The sequence below is a fragment of the Alternaria triticimaculans genome, assembly GCF_023758025.1.
Source record: "Alternaria triticimaculans strain BMP 0046 chromosome Unknown scaffold_3, whole genome shotgun sequence".
Lineage (NCBI taxonomy): Eukaryota > Fungi > Ascomycota > Dothideomycetes > Pleosporales > Pleosporaceae > Alternaria > Alternaria triticimaculans.
The window spans coordinates 235,424-256,135 of NW_026055960.1; the positions used below are offsets into that span (position 1 = coordinate 235,424).

Sequence of the window (20,712 nt, forward strand, 5' to 3'; positions counted from 1 at the left end):
ATCGCTTCATCCAGTCGGAAACACCAAGTAGGTGATGGATACTGTAACCCGTCTTTTTCTTCTCGACACGTATAGATATGAAGCATACATGGTTAGATGTAAATGCCGCAGTGCAACGGCATGGTTTCCGTAGCTGCCTGGCATCTGGTCCCACAGGATGTATATTGAAACGTCGCGACACTTGCCAATTCGCTGAAGAGATTTCCTATTGGATCACCGTCCCCATTGTTTTTCAGCGATGCTTCGCTCAAGCCCGAGTTTTGCCGGATGCTGTTACTGTACAGCACAGCTCAGAGCCCTCAGACGTCACTAGCCCCGCGTCACCCCACTAAGCTGTAAGAAGTGCGTGCTGCTCTTGCTCAACAACAACAACATTCCGTGCCTTCCTCATTCACAACACTCAATCACAATCCCACACCCTTATACCCTAACATAACATCTTTTCACGCAAACGCAACCAATCCAACCGCAAACATGGCTCGTCAATTCTTCGTCGGCGGCAACTACAAGATGTGGGTACTTTCACAAGCTGTGAGTGCTTGGAGATGATGAAGAGAAGCTGACAAGTCTAAAGGAATGGCGACATTCAGACCATCAAGTCGCTCGTCGAAAACCTCAACAAGGCCCAGCTCGACCAGAACACAGGTACGTCGAAGCACCTTTCCAGCGATTCGAGAGAAGCGCAGAACTTCATCACACCACGAAAAGGACGGAACACTGACATCAGAAACAGAGGTTGTCATCGCACCACCAGCGCTCTACCTCCTCCTCGCACGCGAGCACCTCCGCAAGGGCATTGAGGTCGCGGCGCAAAACGTCTTCGACAAGCCTAACGGTGCCTTCACCGGCGAGATCTCGGCTCAACAACTCAAGGACAGCGGCATCACCTGGGCTATCCTTGGTCACTCTGAGCGTCGCCAGATCCTGCAAGAGACCGACGACTTCGTTGCCAGCAAGACAAAGACTGCCATCGACAACGGTCTCAGTGTAATCCTCTGCTGCGGCGAGAGCCTGGAGCAGCGCGAGGCGGGTGAGACCGTCAACGTTGTCACCAAGCAGCTGAAGGCTGTTGCGGACAAGGTCAAGGACTGGAGCAAGATTGTCGTTGCCTACGAGCCCATCTGGTACGTCTAGCCTCACCCTCAAATAACTTCTCAGGCTAACATGTCACAGGGCCATCGGTACCGGCAAGGTCGCAACCACCGAGCAAGCACAAGAAGTCCACGCCGCTCTCCGTGAGTGGCTCAAGAAGGAGGTCTCTGCCGAGGCTGCCGAGAAGACCCGTATCCTGTACGGTGGCAGTGTCTCAGAGAAGAACTGCGCGGAGCTTGCCAAGCAGGCCGACATTGACGGTTTCCTCGTCGGCGGTGCTAGCTTGAAGCCTGCCTTCGTTGACATCATCAACGCCAACCAGGCATGAATGCCTCGAAGCGATGCTCGTCTATAGTTGATTGGAGCGTGCTTCGGCAGCTAATGGTTATGATCTTATGAAATAAAAGAAGACTTGGCTAGGACCTATGTAGATTCAGCAAAATGAACGTGCATGAAGATCATCGCTTTGGGCTCTGCAAGTTTCGTGATTCCTGTGTTTTTGATACATTGTTTGTACAGCGTTTATGAACTCCCCAGCCAGTGTATGTCGTTCACATCCTCTTGGGCATGCCGAAAAAAAAGTCGGGTCCTTTAACATTCATGTCATAGAGGCAGAGCTCTGGTCGATATGCCGCTACGCCTTTCCATGATTCTCGCTGGATATCGTCGCGTGTAATATTCGTCTTCCTTCACCTTCAATCCTTCACATGTTGATTTTGCTGCCGTGGAACGGACTCCAGATGCCCCTAACGTTCTCGTTCAGACTCTTCACTGGTCGTCCATCCAGCCTCCTGTTCTTCTCTCCTGTGCTGTTCCTTAACATCTCCGCCTTTTCCCTCACACCCTCATTTTGCAGGTTTCTCACACATATTGACCGTTGAGCGCCGTTGATGTAGTTTGCGATAATTACGGGGTGGTGGCGTGGCCGCGGGCTGACGGAGATTTCGATCTGAGGGTTGCGCTTGGCGAAGGCGGGGAGAGAGGATTTGAGGAAGGCGTTCATGCCTTTCGAAGACCCCCACCAGTTGCAGTAGTGGAAGGTGATGGACTTGCACGGCAGGACAAAGGCTCCTACGCCGTTCTGCGGTCGTGATTAGCATCCAGGATGACAAATGTCGGGACAGATGAACCCGCGAAAACATACCTGAGCCTTTGCGACCGTCTTAATAGCCGAGAGAGGCATGTTGGCGGGCAATTGCGGTGGTGAGGGCGGTGCTTTCACCAATCTCAAAGTCCAAAGTCGGGCCCGGATCTCACGTGCGGTGGTCGCAGCCTAGGTTTGCGCTAGTGCGAACTCCGCGTCGCAGCTTCCTCGAACGCCCCAACTCCCAAACATCGACTTTCATCGTCGCGCCCTCCACTCCTCATATTCCAACTATTCCACATCGCCGTCTGGAGCGCATTCCAGAAACAAACTCGCAACCATGACGCATCTACTCCCCCCGATGCTGCTGAACCTGTTCGCCCCGCGGCCGCCGCTGCGATGGGTCGAGCCTTCCGACCACGCGCCTGAGAAGCGCTGCACGCCCAAGATTGGCGGCATTGGCCAGTACATGGAGGCGCTGAGGGAGTACAAAGACAACGACGGCTACGTGCCCACCGACAGCTGGCTGCAGAAGCGCGATCGCAAGAAGCTTGAAAAGAAGGAGAAACAGGAGTATCTGCTTACGGAAGGGGTCAAGGATTGTACGACATCACCACGCGCGCTTGCGCTATCACTTGCGCAATTGTTATTTGCATCACTCACTAACATTATCTAGACAAACCCGTCGAAGATCCCAAAGTACAGGGCGACGCCTTCAAGACGCTCTTCGTTTCTCGCCTATCCTATGGCGTCACCTCCGATGACCTCGAGCGCGAATTCGGCCGCTACGGTCCCATCGAGCGCATTCGGATCGTCGAAGACGTAACTCAACCCGCCGACGCGCCACCCAAGAAGCGAAAGCGCGGCTATGCTTTTATCGTCTTCGAGCGCGAAAAGGACATGAAGGCTGCATACAAGGAGACAGACGGTATCAAGATCAAGGATCGACGCGTACTCGTTGATGTCGAGCGCGGCCGCACAGTCTCTGGATGGCGCCCGCGTCGCTTCGGTGGCGGTCTCGGTGGACGAGGCTACACCAAGGGCCCCTCTGCTCGCGGACCAAGCGGAGGAGGTAGCCAATTCGGAGGACCTCCAGCTGGCCCTGGTGGCTTCGGAGCCCGCGGCGGTGGCTTCGGTGGAGGTTTCGGCGGACGAGGTGGTGGCCGTGGCGGCTTTGGTGGCGGATTCGGGGGTGACCGAGGAGGCTTCGGCGGCGGACGGGGAGGTTTCGGTGGCCGCGGTCGAGGTGACTTCGGTGGTGGTCGCGGAGGTATCGGCTATCAGTCCAACGGCTATGGACCTCCCGATGGCGCCCCAGCTGGTCCTCGCGGTCCACGAGGTGGTGGCTTTGGCGGCGACCGAGGAGGCGGAGGTGGATTTGGAGGCGACCGCGGTGGAGGCGGAGGACGATACGAAGACCGACGCGGCGGTGGTGGTGGCTACGACCGAGGATCCAGCGGCGCTAACAACGAACCGCTCGGCAGCAGAGATCGATACCGCGACCGCGACGGTGGGTACGGTGGTGGAGGCCGAGACGACGGCTCGAGGAAGCGCGGCTACGAAGGCGACAGCTACGACGACCGAAGCCAGCGCCGCAGATACTAGGCCCGCTCGATGGCTCACGTATCTTCTGCAAGGGTTTGTCAAAGGTTACCTCCCCTTTCTTCGCCTCACCCTTTCTCGGCTCTGAGGGTAAGATCGAGTTTGTTCTGCTCTTGACGTTCGACCAATCAACACTGCGTTACAGGTCGGGATGGTAAGGGTTGTCGACATGTTACCTCTAGGCTTTCGATCGATCATCACGTTCTCGTCGACTAGCACTTCACGTCTCGATCTCGACTCCTCGGTAGGGACAAGGTACAGCGTCATCCTTCAGCCGACTGCAGCTACGATCCTCATCACCACAGGTTCGCACAGGTTTGGTAGGCCGGGCTAGGACGGTTCCCATCGATGGGTAGGGCAAGGTGAAGTTTCTTTCGCATGTTTTATTAGCTTTTCTTTCTTTTCGAATTATCTTCCTTGCTCGCGGTTTTGCCTGGGTAGGTATTAATGTAAGTTTTAAGCACGATGTTCCAAGTAGTGCAACGATGTCAAGGTAAGGTTAACAGGTAAGGAGTACTCTTCCTCGCTTGGTGATCTTACTGTGATGTGTTAGGTATTGAAAAGCATCTTTTTGCTACGTTGAATCGAGATGTATTGCCACATGCGGTGATGTAGCACAAATCATGGGGACTCGAGCTCATTCGAGTAGAACAGTGTGGCCGACAATCATTCAGCTTGCGTGATGGCAACGATCTCTTGCGCCCCTCGGTCTATACGCACACAACGAGCGAGCGCATCGGTAGCCACTCAGCGTTCTACTGCGACAATTGCTTACGAGGAAATTGGATCGTCAATCGAATGCCTCGCGATCATGTCTCCGACCTGCGTATCGAAGTATGGAATCTCGAATTCGTTCCAGAGAGATCAACTCGAGACGTGCCGTTCTATCGGCACACCAATTCCTCAATCTACACCGCTATTGTTTCATTGACTACAAGGCCTTGTGGCATTAATCCCTCTGCTCAGTCGCAGAGTGCACGGACTGGGAGCGGTGCCTATTAATTACATCGCTTAGTACCTGCTGTTCAACCTTCTCCTTAGTTCGCCACTCTTGGAGCACTCAACTCTGTTGTAGTACCTAAACTACCATTGGGTCTATAGCATGGCGCGACGACGACGTTCGAATGGTGCTAGCAAGCACAATAACCTTATCTCCAAGCACAATGACCTTATCCTTAAGCCCAAACGCGTTATCAAGAACAGGCCTGTGGACTGGGCAGAAGACGACGAGGGCGATTTACAACCGATCTTCGCACCAGAGCCTCTGTTCACCCCCGAAGAACTGGAACCCTACCGATCGAATCGCGCACTGTTCGATCATAAGAGGAGCCTGCGCAAGCTTGTAAGTATGACAGATGCCAATACAAAAGGTCTGTGCTGATAAGTGCAGGTTGGCCCACCATTCCCCTTTCTCAAACTCCCAACTGAACTACGCGTCGAGATTTACCGCTACGTTCTCGTCCAGAACTATCACATCTACCTTGTCTACTACAAGACTGTCCGCAAACACCCAACCAAACTAGCGCTCAGTCTCCTGCGTACATGCAGTGCCATGCACGACGAATGCGCTCAGATCCTCTATGGCGAGAATAGATTCGCCTTTTGGAATACGTACGACCACCTCGAACTGCTGCGGTTCCTCAATCACATCGGGCCTGTTAATCGCAGATGGTTGAAGACCTTGACCATGACACCCCCCCTTCTCCATGAGGACGAACCGGTCTACAGCGATAAAACTCGTCTTTACGGTAATTTTGGCACTATTGCCTACTACAGACACATCTGCCCGGAATTTTCACAGCAGACCTTGAGCGACCAGAGGAGTACCTGGGTTGACTTATGCAAGTCGCTTGTCACCATTTTGGGAAATCTCCCGCGACTCCGCGAGTTGGTTTTCCGAATCCCCCCGGATTGGCACCGGTGCAGATCCCGCGGGCGGTTTACTTCCCGTTATTATGAAGACGAAGTGGCTTGGTGGTACTTGTCAGAGCTGCTGAAATTCAAGCGTTCTCTGAGGGTATCTGTCACGCAACTTGTCATGCAAGACAGCCTTAATAGCCCTAATTTCCTGAAGCAGGAAAAGACACGTAAGCGGGATCTTGCAGATATCAAGCGTAGATTGGGGATTTGGGATCATCGAATGGTTGTGGTCGATGGTCCTTCGGATTGGTTTGGTTGTCCGGCTCGGGTGGAAGAAGATCCTGATGAGTATCTTCGCGATGTGCGTGATCTCTACGCTAAACGGACTTACTAGCCAGCATTACGGGAACTGAGATGGATTCATTGGGCGTTTCCCTGGCCAAGTCATCATAAGTTCACGGTAGATAGCTGCAGGGGGGAAATGCCGCCAGGAATATTCACGATACCAAGCAACTATCTCACCTTGCTCACAGGTGAACTGATGAATACGTGCAGTATATGTGCATGAGGCCTGCGAACAGTGATATTTGATTTGTATTGTATGGCGAAGGGTTGAGGTTCATCTTCGCTGCGAACATGATAACCTTGAACAAGACTATTGAAAGGACGTGTGCTCTTGCGATCATGCAACCCGTTCGAGTATCACTAAGCGTGAGGCAGTGACGTGTCAGAATTGCATCAACATTCTCGATTCACTTTGTGCCGCCGCATGGATAGTGAAATTAGCGCGTGGTGCACCACGATGGCCTATTCGAAGGCATTGAGATCTTTAGTGGCGTATGAAAACGCCAGAGCTCTTCCCACTCGTCGAGTGACTTGCCCATATGCTGGTTGACAATCAATTCCGGGTCGTGAGGTTCTCCCGGAAAGAAGTCGCAACGTAAGAAAGAGTCATTGTTGACTATGTTCTTCAAAATCTGGGGAAAGTCGTCGGAGATGTGCCCATTCATCCGCCTGCGACGGTCCCATGAAGGGGTTGGTAGGTGTTGGCGTTCGTAGCTCAAATCTAGAGCAACCTGCCATGCAGCATCTCGCTGCAGGATATCAAAAACCTCGGTGGCTTTTTCCGGCGCGGAGTCACACTCAAATGTCATCTTGAATGCCCCACTAGGCATACCCAGAAGAGGTAGTGCCATCGCTTCGATCATCCACTTGGCAACGGTTCGCGATATATCCCTTGAGTGTACCTCTATCTTGCCCCAATGATGCTCCCAAAGTAGATTCCACCAGACATCGACACGGCTGTGAATACGCAGTTTTTTGTTTTCCTGACAGAACGGAATCAGACCTCTTGCATGGCATTCCGGGTATGATATAGCCTCGCGATCCTCGATCAGGTCGATTTCCCTGAGTTCTGAGCGTATCGACCTTGGAAGAGAGGTTAAGAACTGGATGGCGCAAGCAGCAGCGGAGACGAAGACTCCGTGGCCGTCCCAATAAACAGGATATGAACTAGCATGGGCATCAGGGCGTTCAACTCTAGCGTATGTGATGCTGAGAATCTCCTCGAGGGCTTCATCATCCGAGTACTGCCAAGGCTCGAGGTGCGGCAAACTCAACAGATCAGAAGGCATGGTGAAGTTTGGGCTGTTCTCCAAGAGTTTCAGAGCGAAATGAACGAAGTCGCGATATACGGAAGGTGGCTCGTGAAAGGTGAAGTCGCCGCTGAACGTCCGCCCGATATGGCCTTCCAGTCTCAACCTCCGCACAACAGGGGCAAATTGTGGATAAACAAGAGTTATCTTTTTCTCCATCTCATCCGTCAAGCAAGACTGACCTATCTCGTCGAGTAGATATTCTTTCTTAGCGTTCAATGTTCTCACACCAACGCAGAACTTCCCTCTGTTAAATCTTGATGAGCCCGGACATGCGGTACGAAAGTTGATCTTATTGAGTCGAAGAGCTAGGCCGTGCAGCTCAGCTGCGGCCTCTCGACACGTGTACGTCAGTGATAGATCGATGTCTTCGCCGTCCGTCCGAGTAAGTTTATTCTTGCTGAAATCATATTCAAGGCCCGTTTCGCAAATAAGATAATGGCCATAGATCTGATCCCGTAGCTCTCGCGGTATTCGGAAGAGAGGTGACTGTAGTTGCATGTGCGTTGGGCGACTTGGGGAAGCCATGGCCATGGTGGTACAGCGCGTGATGATGGGAGGTGGAGCATTGAAAAACAGTCTCCTGATGGAAAAGAGCCGAGGTCCATTGATGAGATCGTACCAATGTCTTCTGAGGCGGTTGTATTTGGATTCCCTGTGGTGCGCGAGCCGGCGCCGTTCCGCGCGGGTGAACAGAAATCTCCCGATGAGAGCAAACAGAATTCTCCTGATGAGATCGAACAGAATTACTCTCATGGAAGCGAGTAGAAATGCCCTAATGAGCTTGAAAAAATACTCAGAAATCATTGCTGCGTGACTCGAATGATGAACCTGTAGTGGTGTGATTGTCTTGAGCGTGATGAAGAAGTTAAAGTGGAAGCAAGTAGGAGCGACGTCTGCTGTATATAAGTGGTAAGAGGTCGTTGAAGCCACGTTGAGTTCTAATGGCCAGAGTTGCAATGCTTGTGTACCATGTTCCCGCCTAGTCGTGCATCAATCGCACAGCAATCGTCGCTGCCTAGATGGTCGAACGTGGTAGCCAGAACCATCAGAGCGACTGGTTGCTGATGCTGTTACATGCCTCCACGTGACGACATGGTAGACGAAAAGCGATACTCGCAGAAATACACCACATGCGACGCGTATCGATGAAGCTTCGTTGGTAGAGGGTAGGTGTCCTTGCGCGAAGGCAGCAACAATCAGTACCGAGCCGAACATTGTTCAGTGGGTCTACGTTGCCTTATCGGTACTAGTGTCTAGACGGTACCCTATGGGCCTTTATGGTTCCAAAGGTTGCCATTGCCCGCAACACGGCTTGATTCCGCGCTGCGCCCTCGAGTATCTTGAAAGTCATCGTGTTTGCGAATATCAGTGCCACCGGTTCACCAATGTGGCGGACGCAACTAAGCTAACGTATTTCGTTCTATGGTGCTAACCGTCCAGGCGAACGTACATGAACATGGCAATTCTGTTCCTTTTAGGTCTCATGTGTTGGCCTGCTTGATATCTATTCGCCGATACGATGTGCGTACATAGGATGCTGAGCGTGAGATCGAGATGCGAAGAAAGCAAATCGTTAGCATATAGATCAAAAGAATCCTGGGAGAAGCCATCCGCTCCCATACTTTTCTACGAGAGTGAATACAACGCCACAGTCCCTGGATGTGCTAGTCCGGGACTAGAGAGACGTCCAACAGTGGTTGCACTGCCACGGTGCCCACGCAATGCAAACTTCCATCCAGTGGGGTCTGAGATCTGCGCATCGCTTACGAAGTCCAACAGATGTGAGCGCCTAAGATGTATGGCGACATCTCATCTTGTAAGGACATAGCCCCATCGCAGGATATGCCAAGGAGGAAGTGGCGGTTCTGTCTGAAATTTGGCCTGCTCATAAGAGTTCCAACGAGACACCCAATCATCATCAGTCCACCCGCGATGATCTTGGCCCAGCTTCTTGGCGCTGTACGGGGTACCAAGGCTGAAGTTGCATCGAATAGGCGCATCCTTTTTTGAAAGGTTTGCGACGACGTCTGGAAAGCACTCGGTGATGTACCCGGTTTTAAGCCGCCGCTCTGACCACGAGTGATGAGGAAGCGTGCCTTTTGTGTGAGCAACATCTAGGGCTACTTGCCAAGCAGCATCTCGTTGTACCACTTGAAAGGCACGCGAAGCTTGTTCTGGATTGGGTGCGCCGTTGAATGCGAGGGTATGCGACCCTTCCGGCATTCCAAGATCTCCCAGCGCCTGCGCTTCCGTCATCCAAGAACCTATGGCATCACTGATTGTCGCAGAGATCAAGCGATCATCCCGCATAGTGTTCGCATCGTCGCCATTATGACTTCTTCTGATGTAGTCGTACATTGATCTGGTTGACACGGGAAATGCGTTTCTCCATAGGTCGACGACACGCTCAAAGCAGAGTTCCTTGTGTGCCTGGCAAAAGGGGATCAGGCCTCGTCCATGACACTGTGGATACGCCACAGACGGACGGTCCTCAAGTAGAATGACTTTGCGTATCATTTCGCGGGTCGTTGCAGGAATCGATTGTAGGAAGCGGAGAGCTGCATGCACTGCAGAAAAGCAGTAGCGGGTACTGGACCAATAATCCGGCCGTTCGGGCTCAACATTCACGATGTCCGCGAGTCGTTCCATTTCGAATATGTCGGGAATCGTCCAGGGTTCTACGCAAGCATTTCTTAACCCTGGAACGTTGCATCCTTTACGCCTTGTATTAGATTCATGAGTTGCCTCTAATACTTGGAGGAACCTAGGATGCTTTGAAAGTAAAGTTAAGATGAGCTGCATGAAGTCTTCCCACACAGAGCGGGCTTCACCGCCAGTAAAGTCCCAATTGCGTAGCGCGTTGATACTGCTTCCAGGTTCCCACTCGTCAAAGATTTGTTCAAATTGTGGAAAAGCTTGACTAGCTTCTTGTGCCATGTCTTCTGTAAGCAGAAGTGGTATCAAATATCGTATCAACCCTCTTTTCGCGAGTGAGATGCTTTCCACGGTGCTATGAAAGACGCCCGCATTCTTCCGTGTTGATTCCGAGAAATACGTAGAGAACGTAACTGTATTATAGCTAAAGGGAAGGCCACGAAGCTCAGAAGCAATTTGTCGACAGGACGCGGTAAGGGCGATGGAGACGGGGCGACCATCGGCTTCTCGGAGTTTGTTCGATGCGTAGTCGTATGTGTAACCGCCTTCGATACGAATGTAATGTTCATAAATGAGATCCCGAAGCTCGCGTGGCAGACGGAGGATGGCAGGCCGTACAGTTGAGTTGGGCGGTTGGACATCATCCTTGGAGCTGGGCAGGGCTGCACCTTCCGTAGCGGGCATCCCGGCCGATTGTCTTGGCTGAATCATCGAGGATGAGGAGTTGCATCAACTGCAGATGTGTTGTGGATGCTAAGAAGACTTTCGCGACCCTGCATCGAGCGCCGGTGTTATGCGGAGTGATGCGACAGCTTTTGCGACTCGGTGGCCACGTAGCAGTCCAGTAGGTTGCCTTCTCTTAAGACCGTGTCGGGCAAGCGCCAATGCGACGCGGACAGACGATGAGGTACCCACGATCGGGTGGTAACGAGGTGAAGTTCCCAGCGGGAACCCGCCGCGGCTTTTAGCAACCCATGTCTAGCGTCATCGCGCACAAGCTTTTGACGGCTTACCTCGGTACATCATGATTTCATGAAAGCTCCCACAGCGCTGTCGAATGCTCGCGCATCAACGAGTGATGAAGATTCACTCTTTTCGCTGCATATTCTAAAAAAATCGATGTGTACGAGCGACGGCATGTGGCCTTTTGCTCGGTAGCTGACCATCTCAGTACTATCTCGATGCAGCCGCCATACCGGATCCGGTATAGTTCACTCGCGGACCTATAGATGGCATACCTCTTCCAGAGTTGAGGTGATGACTCCTATTTTGCGGACATCACAGGCGCAAGAACTACCCAGTGGCAATGTTTCGTATTGCCAACATTGCACGGTCTTCAAGCGAGCTTGTGAACGGGCGTGTACTTCTTGCCAGGCACCTCACTCGTTGTCGATCTCTTTCATTCACAATTTCTCCCGCTTCTTCTTGATATATAAGCCCGAACTAGTTTTGGGTCTTCCACTTTAACTCTCAACATACTCTCAACACCATGTCTGCAGATCTGCAGTGTGCCTCTTGCCTCCTTTCTCAGGAGGGCGAACATGAGAAGCGTCGGAGCGTGGCCAACGTTATATACCTGGGATGGGATGAGGCCTGGGACAAGCGCTATACGCCTCGAAGATGCTCAGTTCAAGATGGGCCCCTTGAAGAGCGCAGACTTTTGCAAGTATGTTCTAGTACCACCCCTATCTCCAGAGTACAAGTCTAATGACGCAGTCTTTCGACTACATGAGACTTCCCACCGAACTGCGATTCACGGTGCTCGAGGCTTTAATTGGACCAGCCATCTGGCCACGAGCAAAAGTTGAGTGTCGCAATTGCTACATCGATGACAACAGCAGCGAGCCATGCTACGCGCTGCTGAGTTCACAAGGAGAACGTAGTACCGTTGACGACGAAACCATCATTTATGACTCGGAAGACGAAGAACTTCCCGCGCTCGAAAGTGTGGGCGAGATTGAAAATTTCGAAACGTGCGTTCACGTCAACCCTCCGGAGAACGAGCCTCAAGAGCTAGCACGTCTTGCCTTCCAAACCGCTGGCTGGCCCAAGACTATCGGCATAGATATACCCTACGAAGCCACCAAACCCACGTACGGTTGCCGCAAGCCGCATCGGCTAGGACCCGATGCGTTTTCCACTGATGGACTGTCAAGAAAAAATGCACACTGGATGAGAAGCCTGCTCCTGGTTAGCCGGCAGTTCAGCTTCGAGTTCCAGAAGATGCTCTGGGAGTCCACCGTCAAGCGCTACACCCGCCTCCACACTATGGGCGCATCCATTCCACTACTCCAGTCGGTGAAATCCACGACTGGCTTCAACACCCTCAGTCGGTTAGCACTCAGCATGAGCAACAGCCAATTTTTCCGTCTTTTAGGTTTCCGAAGCAGTTGGAAGCGCGGATTCAAGCCTTGCACTTCGTCTAGAGAAGTCACCCTTGATATCCTCACCAACCTGAATCTCGATCACTTGCATTTCGACTTCCAGATCCCCAAATCTCCATTCACCGACGAGACTTTCAGTACCAACGACCCGTGGCGTCATGTTCACGATTTGCTCCGCAATACGGCTTCCTGTCAGAGGAAGTTCGTTGATTTGTTCTTCGTGTTGGCGTTCGATCGCCTGAGGAATGTGCCAAAGGTGACCTTCTCTGGTTACTTCAAGGAGAGCAACGTAGAAACATGGGAGGAAATCATGGCGGTATCGCGGAGGACTCTCGATTACGATATGACATCGAAGGTATCAGCGATCATGTCGATGCCTGCCGACAAGTTGTGAGTTCATCATTCGTAAAGGGTATGTCTAATATGCTGACTTGAGGTTAGCCCTCTGAGATGCGATTGTCGTGTCCGATGCCACCACTCAGTGCCGGTGGAAGTTGAAGGCCTGGGATACACCGATGGGCTGGAACATGTATTCGAGGTGTTATGAGTATGTTCTTGAACAGGTTCTCTCGCAACCATATCGTATTCTGAAAGGTCACTGAACACTAGGGTTTTGAAACTTTCAAACAAAGCTAGGTACATAGAAATGTTAAGAACCCAGGGATTACGAACGCACGATTATCGGTTCTCCCCATATCGTGATTCCACACCGTAGTTAGATTGCTCGGACCGCTATTACACTATCACATACTGCCATCGCAGCTCATGCCATGGAGGTAGCGGAGCCTTAGTTTGAAACTCACGTGGAGAATGTCTGTCCCAAGATTCTTTCCAATCCCGAGGCGTCCATCCTCGACGTTCATCCGCGATCTTGTTAGCGTCGTGAGGTTGGCCGGGATCAAAGTTACAGCGTACGAGTGGGCTATCTGTCGAGAGCGTTTGGATAAACTCCGGCAGAACATCGAACGTGTAGCCAGTACAACGTCTCCGAGCGACCCATGTCGGTGCGGGCAAAGAGCCAGTAGTATATGCAACGTCGAGTGCAGCTTGGAACGCTACGTCTCGCTGCACGACTTCGAAAATTTCGGTCATGTAATCAGGTGTCGGGTTGCCATCAAGGATAAGCGTGAAGCATCCATCCGGCATTCCGAGGGAGGTCAAGATCAGTGCTTCCGTCACCCATGTACCCACTGCGTATGTAATGTCGCTGGCAGCTAATCGGTCTCTCTCAAACATGGAACTATCCACTCCATCTTCGTTGAAGGAGCTATAGTTGAGTCGGCTCTCGAGCTCAACGTCAAAAATAGCCTTCCAAAGACTAGCGAAGCGTTGAATACGGATATTTGGGTATTGTTGGCATATTTTGATAAAGCCCCGGCCGTGGCATTCTGGATGTGCCACAGTTTCATGACTCTCCAGCAGATGAATACCACGAATAGCCGCAAGCGCTGTGTCGGAAAGTGACTGTAGGAAGCGAAGCGCTAACGAGGCTGCGGAATAGGTGTATTTCGTCCGTTGTTTGTAGAACGGATATGTTGGTTCAACTTTGGCGACAGCTGCTAGCTCATTGCGTTCAGCCTTGCTGGGCATATGCCAGGGTACTGGGCTTGCGTTGATGAGTCCGGACATCTGTCGAATATCGCTTGGAATCCAACGTGGTCGTCTGGCCTGGTGGCCTTCCTCTACCACGGTCGCGTCAAAATCTGGATGTTTTGAAATCTGACTCAGTACAGCACTGAGACAGTCGCGCCACATCGAAGGAGCTTCGCCGCAGTACACATCTTGCGTGGCCAGGACCTTGAGGTCAGATTCAGAGTTTCTACTCCAACCGTCAAGGACTGGCGAGACCTGTGGGTGGAAATCCGCTACCGCTTTGGCCATCGCGGATGTAAAGAGCTGCGGGGCAAACGTCCTTACTGCCTCCTTCTTGCGCCATCCAATCTTCCTGACGATGGCGTGATGCATTCCAGCGTCTTCTCGTGAAGCCTCCGAAAAGCATGTCTCGAACGTGATAGTATTCAGCTTCAATGCCATGCCATGGAGCTCCGATGCAAGCTGCCGACAGACAAGGCGTAGCGACAAATCTATCGGGGAGCCGTCTGCATGCGCAAGTCTGTTTGTTTCTGGTTTGTAGACGTACCCACCGTCCACGCGAACATAGTCCTCATAGATGAGATCGCGGAGTTCGCGAGGTAGGCGGAGAAGAGCAGGTAGCGGGGTACCGGTAGGGTCGGTGGTGGCCGCGTTCGTAAGGCGAATGCCCGGGCACACGATGAATCTGTGTTGTGCCATTGTCGAGCTTGGCTGGGGTCGGTGACGTGAGAGGGTGCGACTGAGCAGCTTTACGCACTGTGCCAATTGAGAGAGAGTAATGTATGTGTTATAAGTTCACATTCGACGCGAAGACGCGAGATACGTGGCATTGTTGCCTGATCGGTAGCGCAGTGTCAGTCAACCACGGTACGATGCGAAGCACCGGCGAGGTGGCCTTTGCAGCAGGTGCCGCATCGTGCATTATGATCTGTACACAAGAAAGTAAGTACGGGCAAAAGGATGCACAAGTCTGATGTAGCCCTCGGCCAGTATTACGAAGTTTGGGAAAGAAGTGTGAGTGCATCATATCTTCGGCTGGGTAACCGCTCGGAGGCCTGTGGTAACAATGCAGACATAGGCAATCGACGGATTTTGTGTACTTTCCCGATCTGGATAGCATGCCAAGCAACGCACAACACCAACGTCCAGTCACGTCAACCTAGGGAAAAACTGAACAGACCTGCAGCCTACACTTTTGTTGTTACAGCCTACATTAACATAGAAATACGCAAAGCAGGTGACCTAATATTAATGTAGGCTCTAGGCCTGTTTAGGTTTTCTCTTGTATGAGGTGCAGTCTGAACCCGAGTTCCGATCGGGTCTCGCGGGTCAGTGTTCAGATGGATCACATTCAATATTATCTTAATTAGTACCTCATCACCGTAGCGCACACCCACACCAATACAGCAAGCATGGCGTAGATGAATCGACAAGAGTTCAAAATAATTCTTCTATTACTAAATGTTTTCACAATCCCAGCAAGCGCACAGGAGATCGCTCCTTCCACCTCCCTCCATTCATATCTGATGTTCATCAAGAGAACATATTCACCCTAACCTTCTTCGCACTCGACTGATCCTCATACTGCAAAGTGTTAGCATCAACATCCTCGTCGCCTTTCGTGTCAAGAAGTCTTACCTGCAAAAACCCCGTAACATCCACCAAAACAGTCCAACAATCCACCAAATCCACAATATCCTGCTGCAATTCCTCGCCCATCCCCACACCCACATTAACACTCCTTTTGAAAATGCTAACCATACTATGCCTGTTATCCTTCAAGAACTCTCTCGCCTGGAACACCGTTTGGTCGTTTTGCCGTCCTCGCGCGATCACTGCGGCATTGATAACACGCAGCACAGCAAGCATAAGCTCGTAGTACTTGCGCAGCGCATTCGGGTCGTCGAACTCGAGACCGATGTCCGGGTCTACGGAGAAGAGCTGCGAGTCGCGGATAGCAGGGAAGAGACCGGCGTTGAGGACGTGTGCGGCGCCGAGACGGGACTGGCATACGCGGAGGAGGAGAGCGAGACTAGCGTCGTAGTAGGAAAGGAGGACAGGCACTTGGGGTGCTGCGGCGGCGGAGAGTTCTTCGGGGATGTGCTTGATGTTGTCGACGAGGACGCCGACGAAGTTTAGGGACACGAAGCTGTCAAGGATGTATTTGGAGGATTGGCGTGTCGCGGCGGAGACGAAGGCGTTGAGGAGGAGGAGCGCGGAGACTTTGCAGGTTCCTTGGCCGCTGTAGGCGTCATCGCAGATGACTTCGAGCATGTTGGTGCCGCAGTTCTTGATGGCGCTGAGGGTGTGGCGGCCGAGGAGGGAGTTGGGCGTTGCTTTGTTGAAGGTGCCGTGGATGTAGCGGAAGCAGATTTGGTAGCAGTACTCTCGTAGTTCGGCGGTAGACACGGGGCTGTAAATTCCGATGAGCGCCGCGCGGAAGAGCTGAGAGAGGCGATCGTTTGCGAAGTCTCCTGTCTTATCGAATGCGGTTGACTCAAAGTCGACCTTCTGAATGAGAGCCTCCGCTAGGCTGGCAAGTTGGAGAGCGGTGAAGATGTCGGAGGAGTATGACTGCTCAAGCTTCGGTAGGATGACTTGTAGCGTCTGCATGATGAACGAACTGCGCGCGCCGTTCTCGAAGTCGCAGCTGTGTACCGCGACCATGACGACTTGAACCCACGACTGCAGAATGTCCTTGTGGTAGCGGAGAAGTTGTGTGCGACGGTTCCAGTCCACGAAGATAGCCATGAGCAATTCGGCTTGTTCAACGAGTTGTTCTTCTTGCTCCTGATCGTTCAGTATGCCTTCCTTCCGCCAATACTTCATCTTTAGACGAATGATTTGTTCCAGGAGTGGCAAAGAGTAGAGAGTGCTACCCTCTTTTTCTTCTTGACATGAGGTCAAGTTGACACCTTCGAAGAACTTGTGCTGATCTGGCAGGGCGCGCTCAGGATATGTCAGCTCGATAAAGTCGAATAGATCGAAGATGTTCGGGTTCGGCATTGCGTCCTCGCCGGGCCGGATCGTAGTACCGAGAAGGACAGATTGGATCCTAGACTTCATAGTCGGCATGCTCTCTTTCACTGTCAAGCGCAGCTCTCTCGACTCATAGTCGAGGAAAGCAGCACGTCTTTGAAGGAAGCTCTGGAGGGCGAGTGCTGGTGGTCCTGAGAAGAATGGAGAGTAATCGTTAGGCGTGACCTCGAGCCCTTGCGCAAGTGACATTCCGTCCCAGGGTATATCAAGGGTAATGGGAGTTAGTTGGGGGGCCTCCACAAAGAGCAGCTCGTTGTCACGGAGCTCTTCCATCACAAGCGCGCTCGTCAGCGGTGACCGCCAGAGCTTCTGCAAAACATCCCAGCATCGGGTCTTAAGAGCAGACCGCCAAGCTATGAACTGTTCGCCGTCATTGTCAGGATACTGAACCCCAAGAAGGAGTATGCTGTGGAACAAGGCTTGTCCGTTTGACCAGAGGCTGTTCTCTCCAACGCGGACAGTGTTGGGTCCACATGAGAAGCCGAGAAGGATATGCGCTATGGTCGGCCGGAGGGACACGGCAGCTAGACAGCTGTTCAAGAAGTCCAAAACGCGCAGCTTGACAACATATCCTGAAGCATCCTCGCCAGCTTCGAGCTCTTCGGCGCTGAAACGCATTAGGCCTGAGAGGGACCGGCCGATGCGCTCGGCTTCATTGTCTTTCTCTAGTATGCCAACAATCTTGCTTCGCCCTGATCGTTGTCCGAAGCCCGCAGGCGAGACTGCAAGTTTCCGCGAAGACGCCATCTTCTCTAGCAGTTGAAGAGAGGCTATTGTCAAAGCTTCGTGGCCGGTACCACAATAGAGTCCCAGGTCTACGATAACCTGCAGGTTGTTCAAAATCGCATCCTCGAAAGATGCAAGCGACAGGTTCGACACGGGAGAATGCTGGAACGACGTTTGTTGCTTGAGAACTGGCTTGACGATATCCAGGTATGTCGCCTGGAGCTTCATCACAAGATCCATCACCTCGATGCTAAGCATCAGGGATTGGATCAATGGAGAGTCGGATGGAGCAGCGTCGACCTCGGTCACGTCGTGATGCGATGCGACAAAAAGAGCTTTCAACACCTTGTCGTTGAAGAGCCACTCCATGACGCGTGCAAATGGGTGAAGCGCAACGTACACAGCAAGTGATGTGGGGTCAATGACCGAATCAACAGGTATGCTAGACTTGTTCGCGAACACGACGAGATTCTCATTGAAGGTGGAAAGACATGTGACCATGAAGCGCAAGCATGTCCATTGCATGACGCTACGTTGTAGCGGATCAAGCACGTCCAGGGAACGTTCTGCAAACACCTGCTGCATGACGAAGTCAATGTAGCTTTCAATACCCGGCATCCTGCGCGACGATCCCAGGCCTTCAGGGAATGGTAGACTGTCGTTCAGGCCTTCGTTCTCCGGATATGGCTCTACGAGCGAGTGAAGGAAACGAACTAGGGCGATGGACTCGTCGTACCCGTCGGCGAGCGTTGGCCACAAGTCATCTCTGGGTGTAGCACCCAAGGCGTTGTTTTGTCTGGATCCAGTATAGAAGCCATTGACCGTCCACTCATCCAAGAGACTCCACATGGCATCTGCACGAGTGAAGTCCTTGCCCACAAGTAGAGCCGACAGAGCGTCGTAGGCGGCTGCTCGAAGCCCGCTCTCAACTTTGTCGGTGCATAGACCAAAGCAGATGCCAGCAAAGGAATACTCTTTGAGATCCAGGATCCACATCCGCGCAGAAGAACTTTGTCGGCAAATGTGTGCAATGAGTCTTAGGTAGCTTTCCAGCATAGTTGCGCTCTCTGGTTCCACGATCTGGTCGATTGGGTTCATGGTCTGGGCGTAGACGCCGCTTTGGATAGGCTTCTTCGGCTCGTGAATGTCGTTCTCGAACTCGCGCAGCTCGTTGAAGATGGTCGTGTAGCTGAGCGAACTCGTTCGTCGGATCTTCCCGGAAGCAGATGCTCCCTCTTCGAGCAGGAAGCGATGCGCCGCTTCGGCATTTGCCTCTCCAGAACCAATGGCCCGTAACATCTCGCAGAACATGGCTATACGGGGTGTAGGTTGGCGCTTGGCTGCCCACTGCAGGAATCCGTAGAGGTTGCTCTCTTTATCACTCCAAAAGTCTTCCGCTGCGTCTGGAAACCCATCGAAGGCGTATGCGATAATGACCATGAATCGTTCGAGGTGGAGCGGATATTCTCCAGTTGAGCGCTGGAAGTGGAGTTGTAATTGTCGTCGCTGGTCGTCCTCCTCGGCTTTTAGTTTGCGTAGAGTGTCTGGCATGTGAGTAATGAATGAGTCCACGAACGTCTGTAATTGCTCCATGAGAAGCTCCTTGAAGAAGTCCTCTGGCTGTGGCGAATCTCTGCTCAGAACCGCGGTGTCCTGCAGCAGCGTCGACAACATGCTGGTCTTCTGGGGGTCGTACCAGCGCGTGGGGCGCACATCCTGACTGACCGATAGCATGAAATGGAATGCGCCGTCGCCGAGCGCTTTCAGGAAGATCTCCGATCGGGTGTTGGCCTCCTCCTCGAAGTTGATGCCCTGCAAAGCAGCGTCCTGTGTGTTGGGGTCCATGTACCGCCCGCTGTACTCCGCCAACCACCAAGTCAATGTCGCCGAATGCAGATTCCTCAGCGCCCAATTGTCATTTTCCCGTCCAGCCATGAGCCAGTCGTGAAGAGCGCGCGCTTCCCTTAGCATGACGTTGTTGCCCTCGGATGCAACCCAGGATGTGAGACGCAGGAGTATCGGGACATAGTGGATGGTGATGAGGTCGTGTCGGTCGAGAGACTTGGCGCGGGTGAGTAAAGCCTTGTAGTTGTCGAGATTGACGTATCCGGGCTTGATCATATGCGTGCATATCGCGGCGAGGTTCTCGTGCTGTCGTGTGAGACTCTGGCGCTGGTAATCCATAATCTCGACAAAGCCGGGGAGGGGCACCTGTCCAACAACCTGAGTGCTCTGAACACGCTCGGCGACGGACTGCAACCACTTCTCGACGGCCTCCATGCTGGTCAAGCACTTGGTCCAGAAGCCGTATGCATTCGATAAGTTGGTTGTGCCATGTACCCCGACTATCATCTGGGCAGCCTCCTGCAGGACAGGCAGGCCTTCCACTTCCGAGTCGCCATTGTCCAGCGCAGTCTTCATCAGAATGCGCACGCAGAGCAGAACATATTCGCGGCGTCGGTGGAAGCGGATCACGGCGGTCTGGAGCTGGGGTCGGTCGAGCTCTTGGGCTTCGCTCTCGGCGCCCAGGAAAAGGGCAGCGGCGTCGAGCTCGTCGAGATTGAGGGCGTCGGCGAGTTCGAGGGCCTTCTGCTTGAAGTCGTCGTTGACCTCATACTCGTTGTCGTCGATCCTGATCTTGCCTGGCGCTGTTAGCACCTTCCTTGTCTACACCTCTGTTTATGTAATACCAGAGCTTAACGCCTGCCTGCTTGCATCATTCTTCGGCTTCTTGTCCAATAGCGTCTTCAGCTCTTCCAGATGCGCCTCTAGGTTCAGCAGCAGTCGCTCCAGGACTGGCAGCTGCAGGTCGATGTGCGCGCACAAGTCGCGGTGTAGGCCCTGGAGGGCGGCGAGGCTGTCTTCTTCAGCCATGGGAGATTCGTGAGGTCGTCGTGCGCATTATGCGCCGGGGGAGTGGCGGCGGGTGGGCGGACGTGTTCCGTGTGTTTGGATGTAGTTTTCTCAACAATGGAGCGAGAGCTTGCTTGCTTGACTTTCGCAGAACGCGAAGGCGCAC

At 52.7% G+C, this 20,712-nt stretch overlaps 6 protein-coding genes across 6 annotated transcripts; 4 read left to right on the forward strand and 2 right to left on the reverse strand.

Annotated features, from left to right (window-relative positions):
* Positions 1–474: 474 nt before the first annotated feature.
* J4E78_002775 (uncharacterized protein) lies at positions 475–1,420 on the forward strand (the record flags this gene model as incomplete). Its single annotated transcript, XM_049363420.1, has 4 exons — positions 475–512; positions 575–645; positions 734–1,124; positions 1,174–1,420. The coding sequence occupies 4 exons, from the start codon at positions 475–477 to the stop codon at positions 1,418–1,420; spliced, it is 747 nt and encodes a 248-aa protein (XP_049224085.1).
* A 375-nt stretch (positions 1,421–1,795) lies between these two features.
* Positions 1,796–2,275, reverse strand: J4E78_002776 (uncharacterized protein; the record flags this gene model as incomplete). Its single annotated transcript, XM_049363421.1, has 2 exons — positions 1,796–2,173; positions 2,237–2,275. 2 exons carry the CDS (start codon positions 2,273–2,275, stop codon positions 1,796–1,798), a joined length of 417 nt encoding a protein of 138 aa, XP_049224086.1.
* Positions 2,276–2,516: 241 nt separating this feature from the next.
* J4E78_002777 (uncharacterized protein) lies at positions 2,517–3,781 on the forward strand (the record flags this gene model as incomplete). Its single annotated transcript, XM_049363422.1, has 2 exons — positions 2,517–2,778; positions 2,853–3,781. The coding sequence occupies 2 exons, from the start codon at positions 2,517–2,519 to the stop codon at positions 3,779–3,781; spliced, it is 1,191 nt and encodes a 396-aa protein (XP_049224087.1).
* Positions 3,782–4,880: 1,099 nt separating this feature from the next.
* J4E78_002778 (uncharacterized protein) lies at positions 4,881–5,614 on the forward strand (the record flags this gene model as incomplete). The annotated part of the gene is made up of 3 exons (XM_049363423.1): positions 4,881–5,120; positions 5,169–5,526; positions 5,580–5,614. 3 exons carry the CDS (start codon positions 4,881–4,883, stop codon positions 5,612–5,614), a joined length of 633 nt encoding a protein of 210 aa, XP_049224088.1.
* Positions 5,615–11,440: 5,826 nt separating this feature from the next.
* On the forward strand, positions 11,441–12,729 carry J4E78_002779 (uncharacterized protein; the record flags this gene model as incomplete). The annotated part of the gene is made up of 2 exons (XM_049363424.1): positions 11,441–11,617; positions 11,668–12,729. The coding sequence occupies 2 exons, from the start codon at positions 11,441–11,443 to the stop codon at positions 12,727–12,729; spliced, it is 1,239 nt and encodes a 412-aa protein (XP_049224089.1).
* Positions 12,730–15,461: 2,732 nt separating this feature from the next.
* Positions 15,462–20,567, reverse strand: J4E78_002780 (uncharacterized protein; the record flags this gene model as incomplete). Its single annotated transcript, XM_049363425.1, has 3 exons — positions 15,462–15,512; positions 15,567–20,335; positions 20,384–20,567. 3 exons carry the CDS (start codon positions 20,565–20,567, stop codon positions 15,462–15,464), a joined length of 5,004 nt encoding a protein of 1,667 aa, XP_049224090.1.
* Positions 20,568–20,712: the final 145 nt, after the last annotated feature.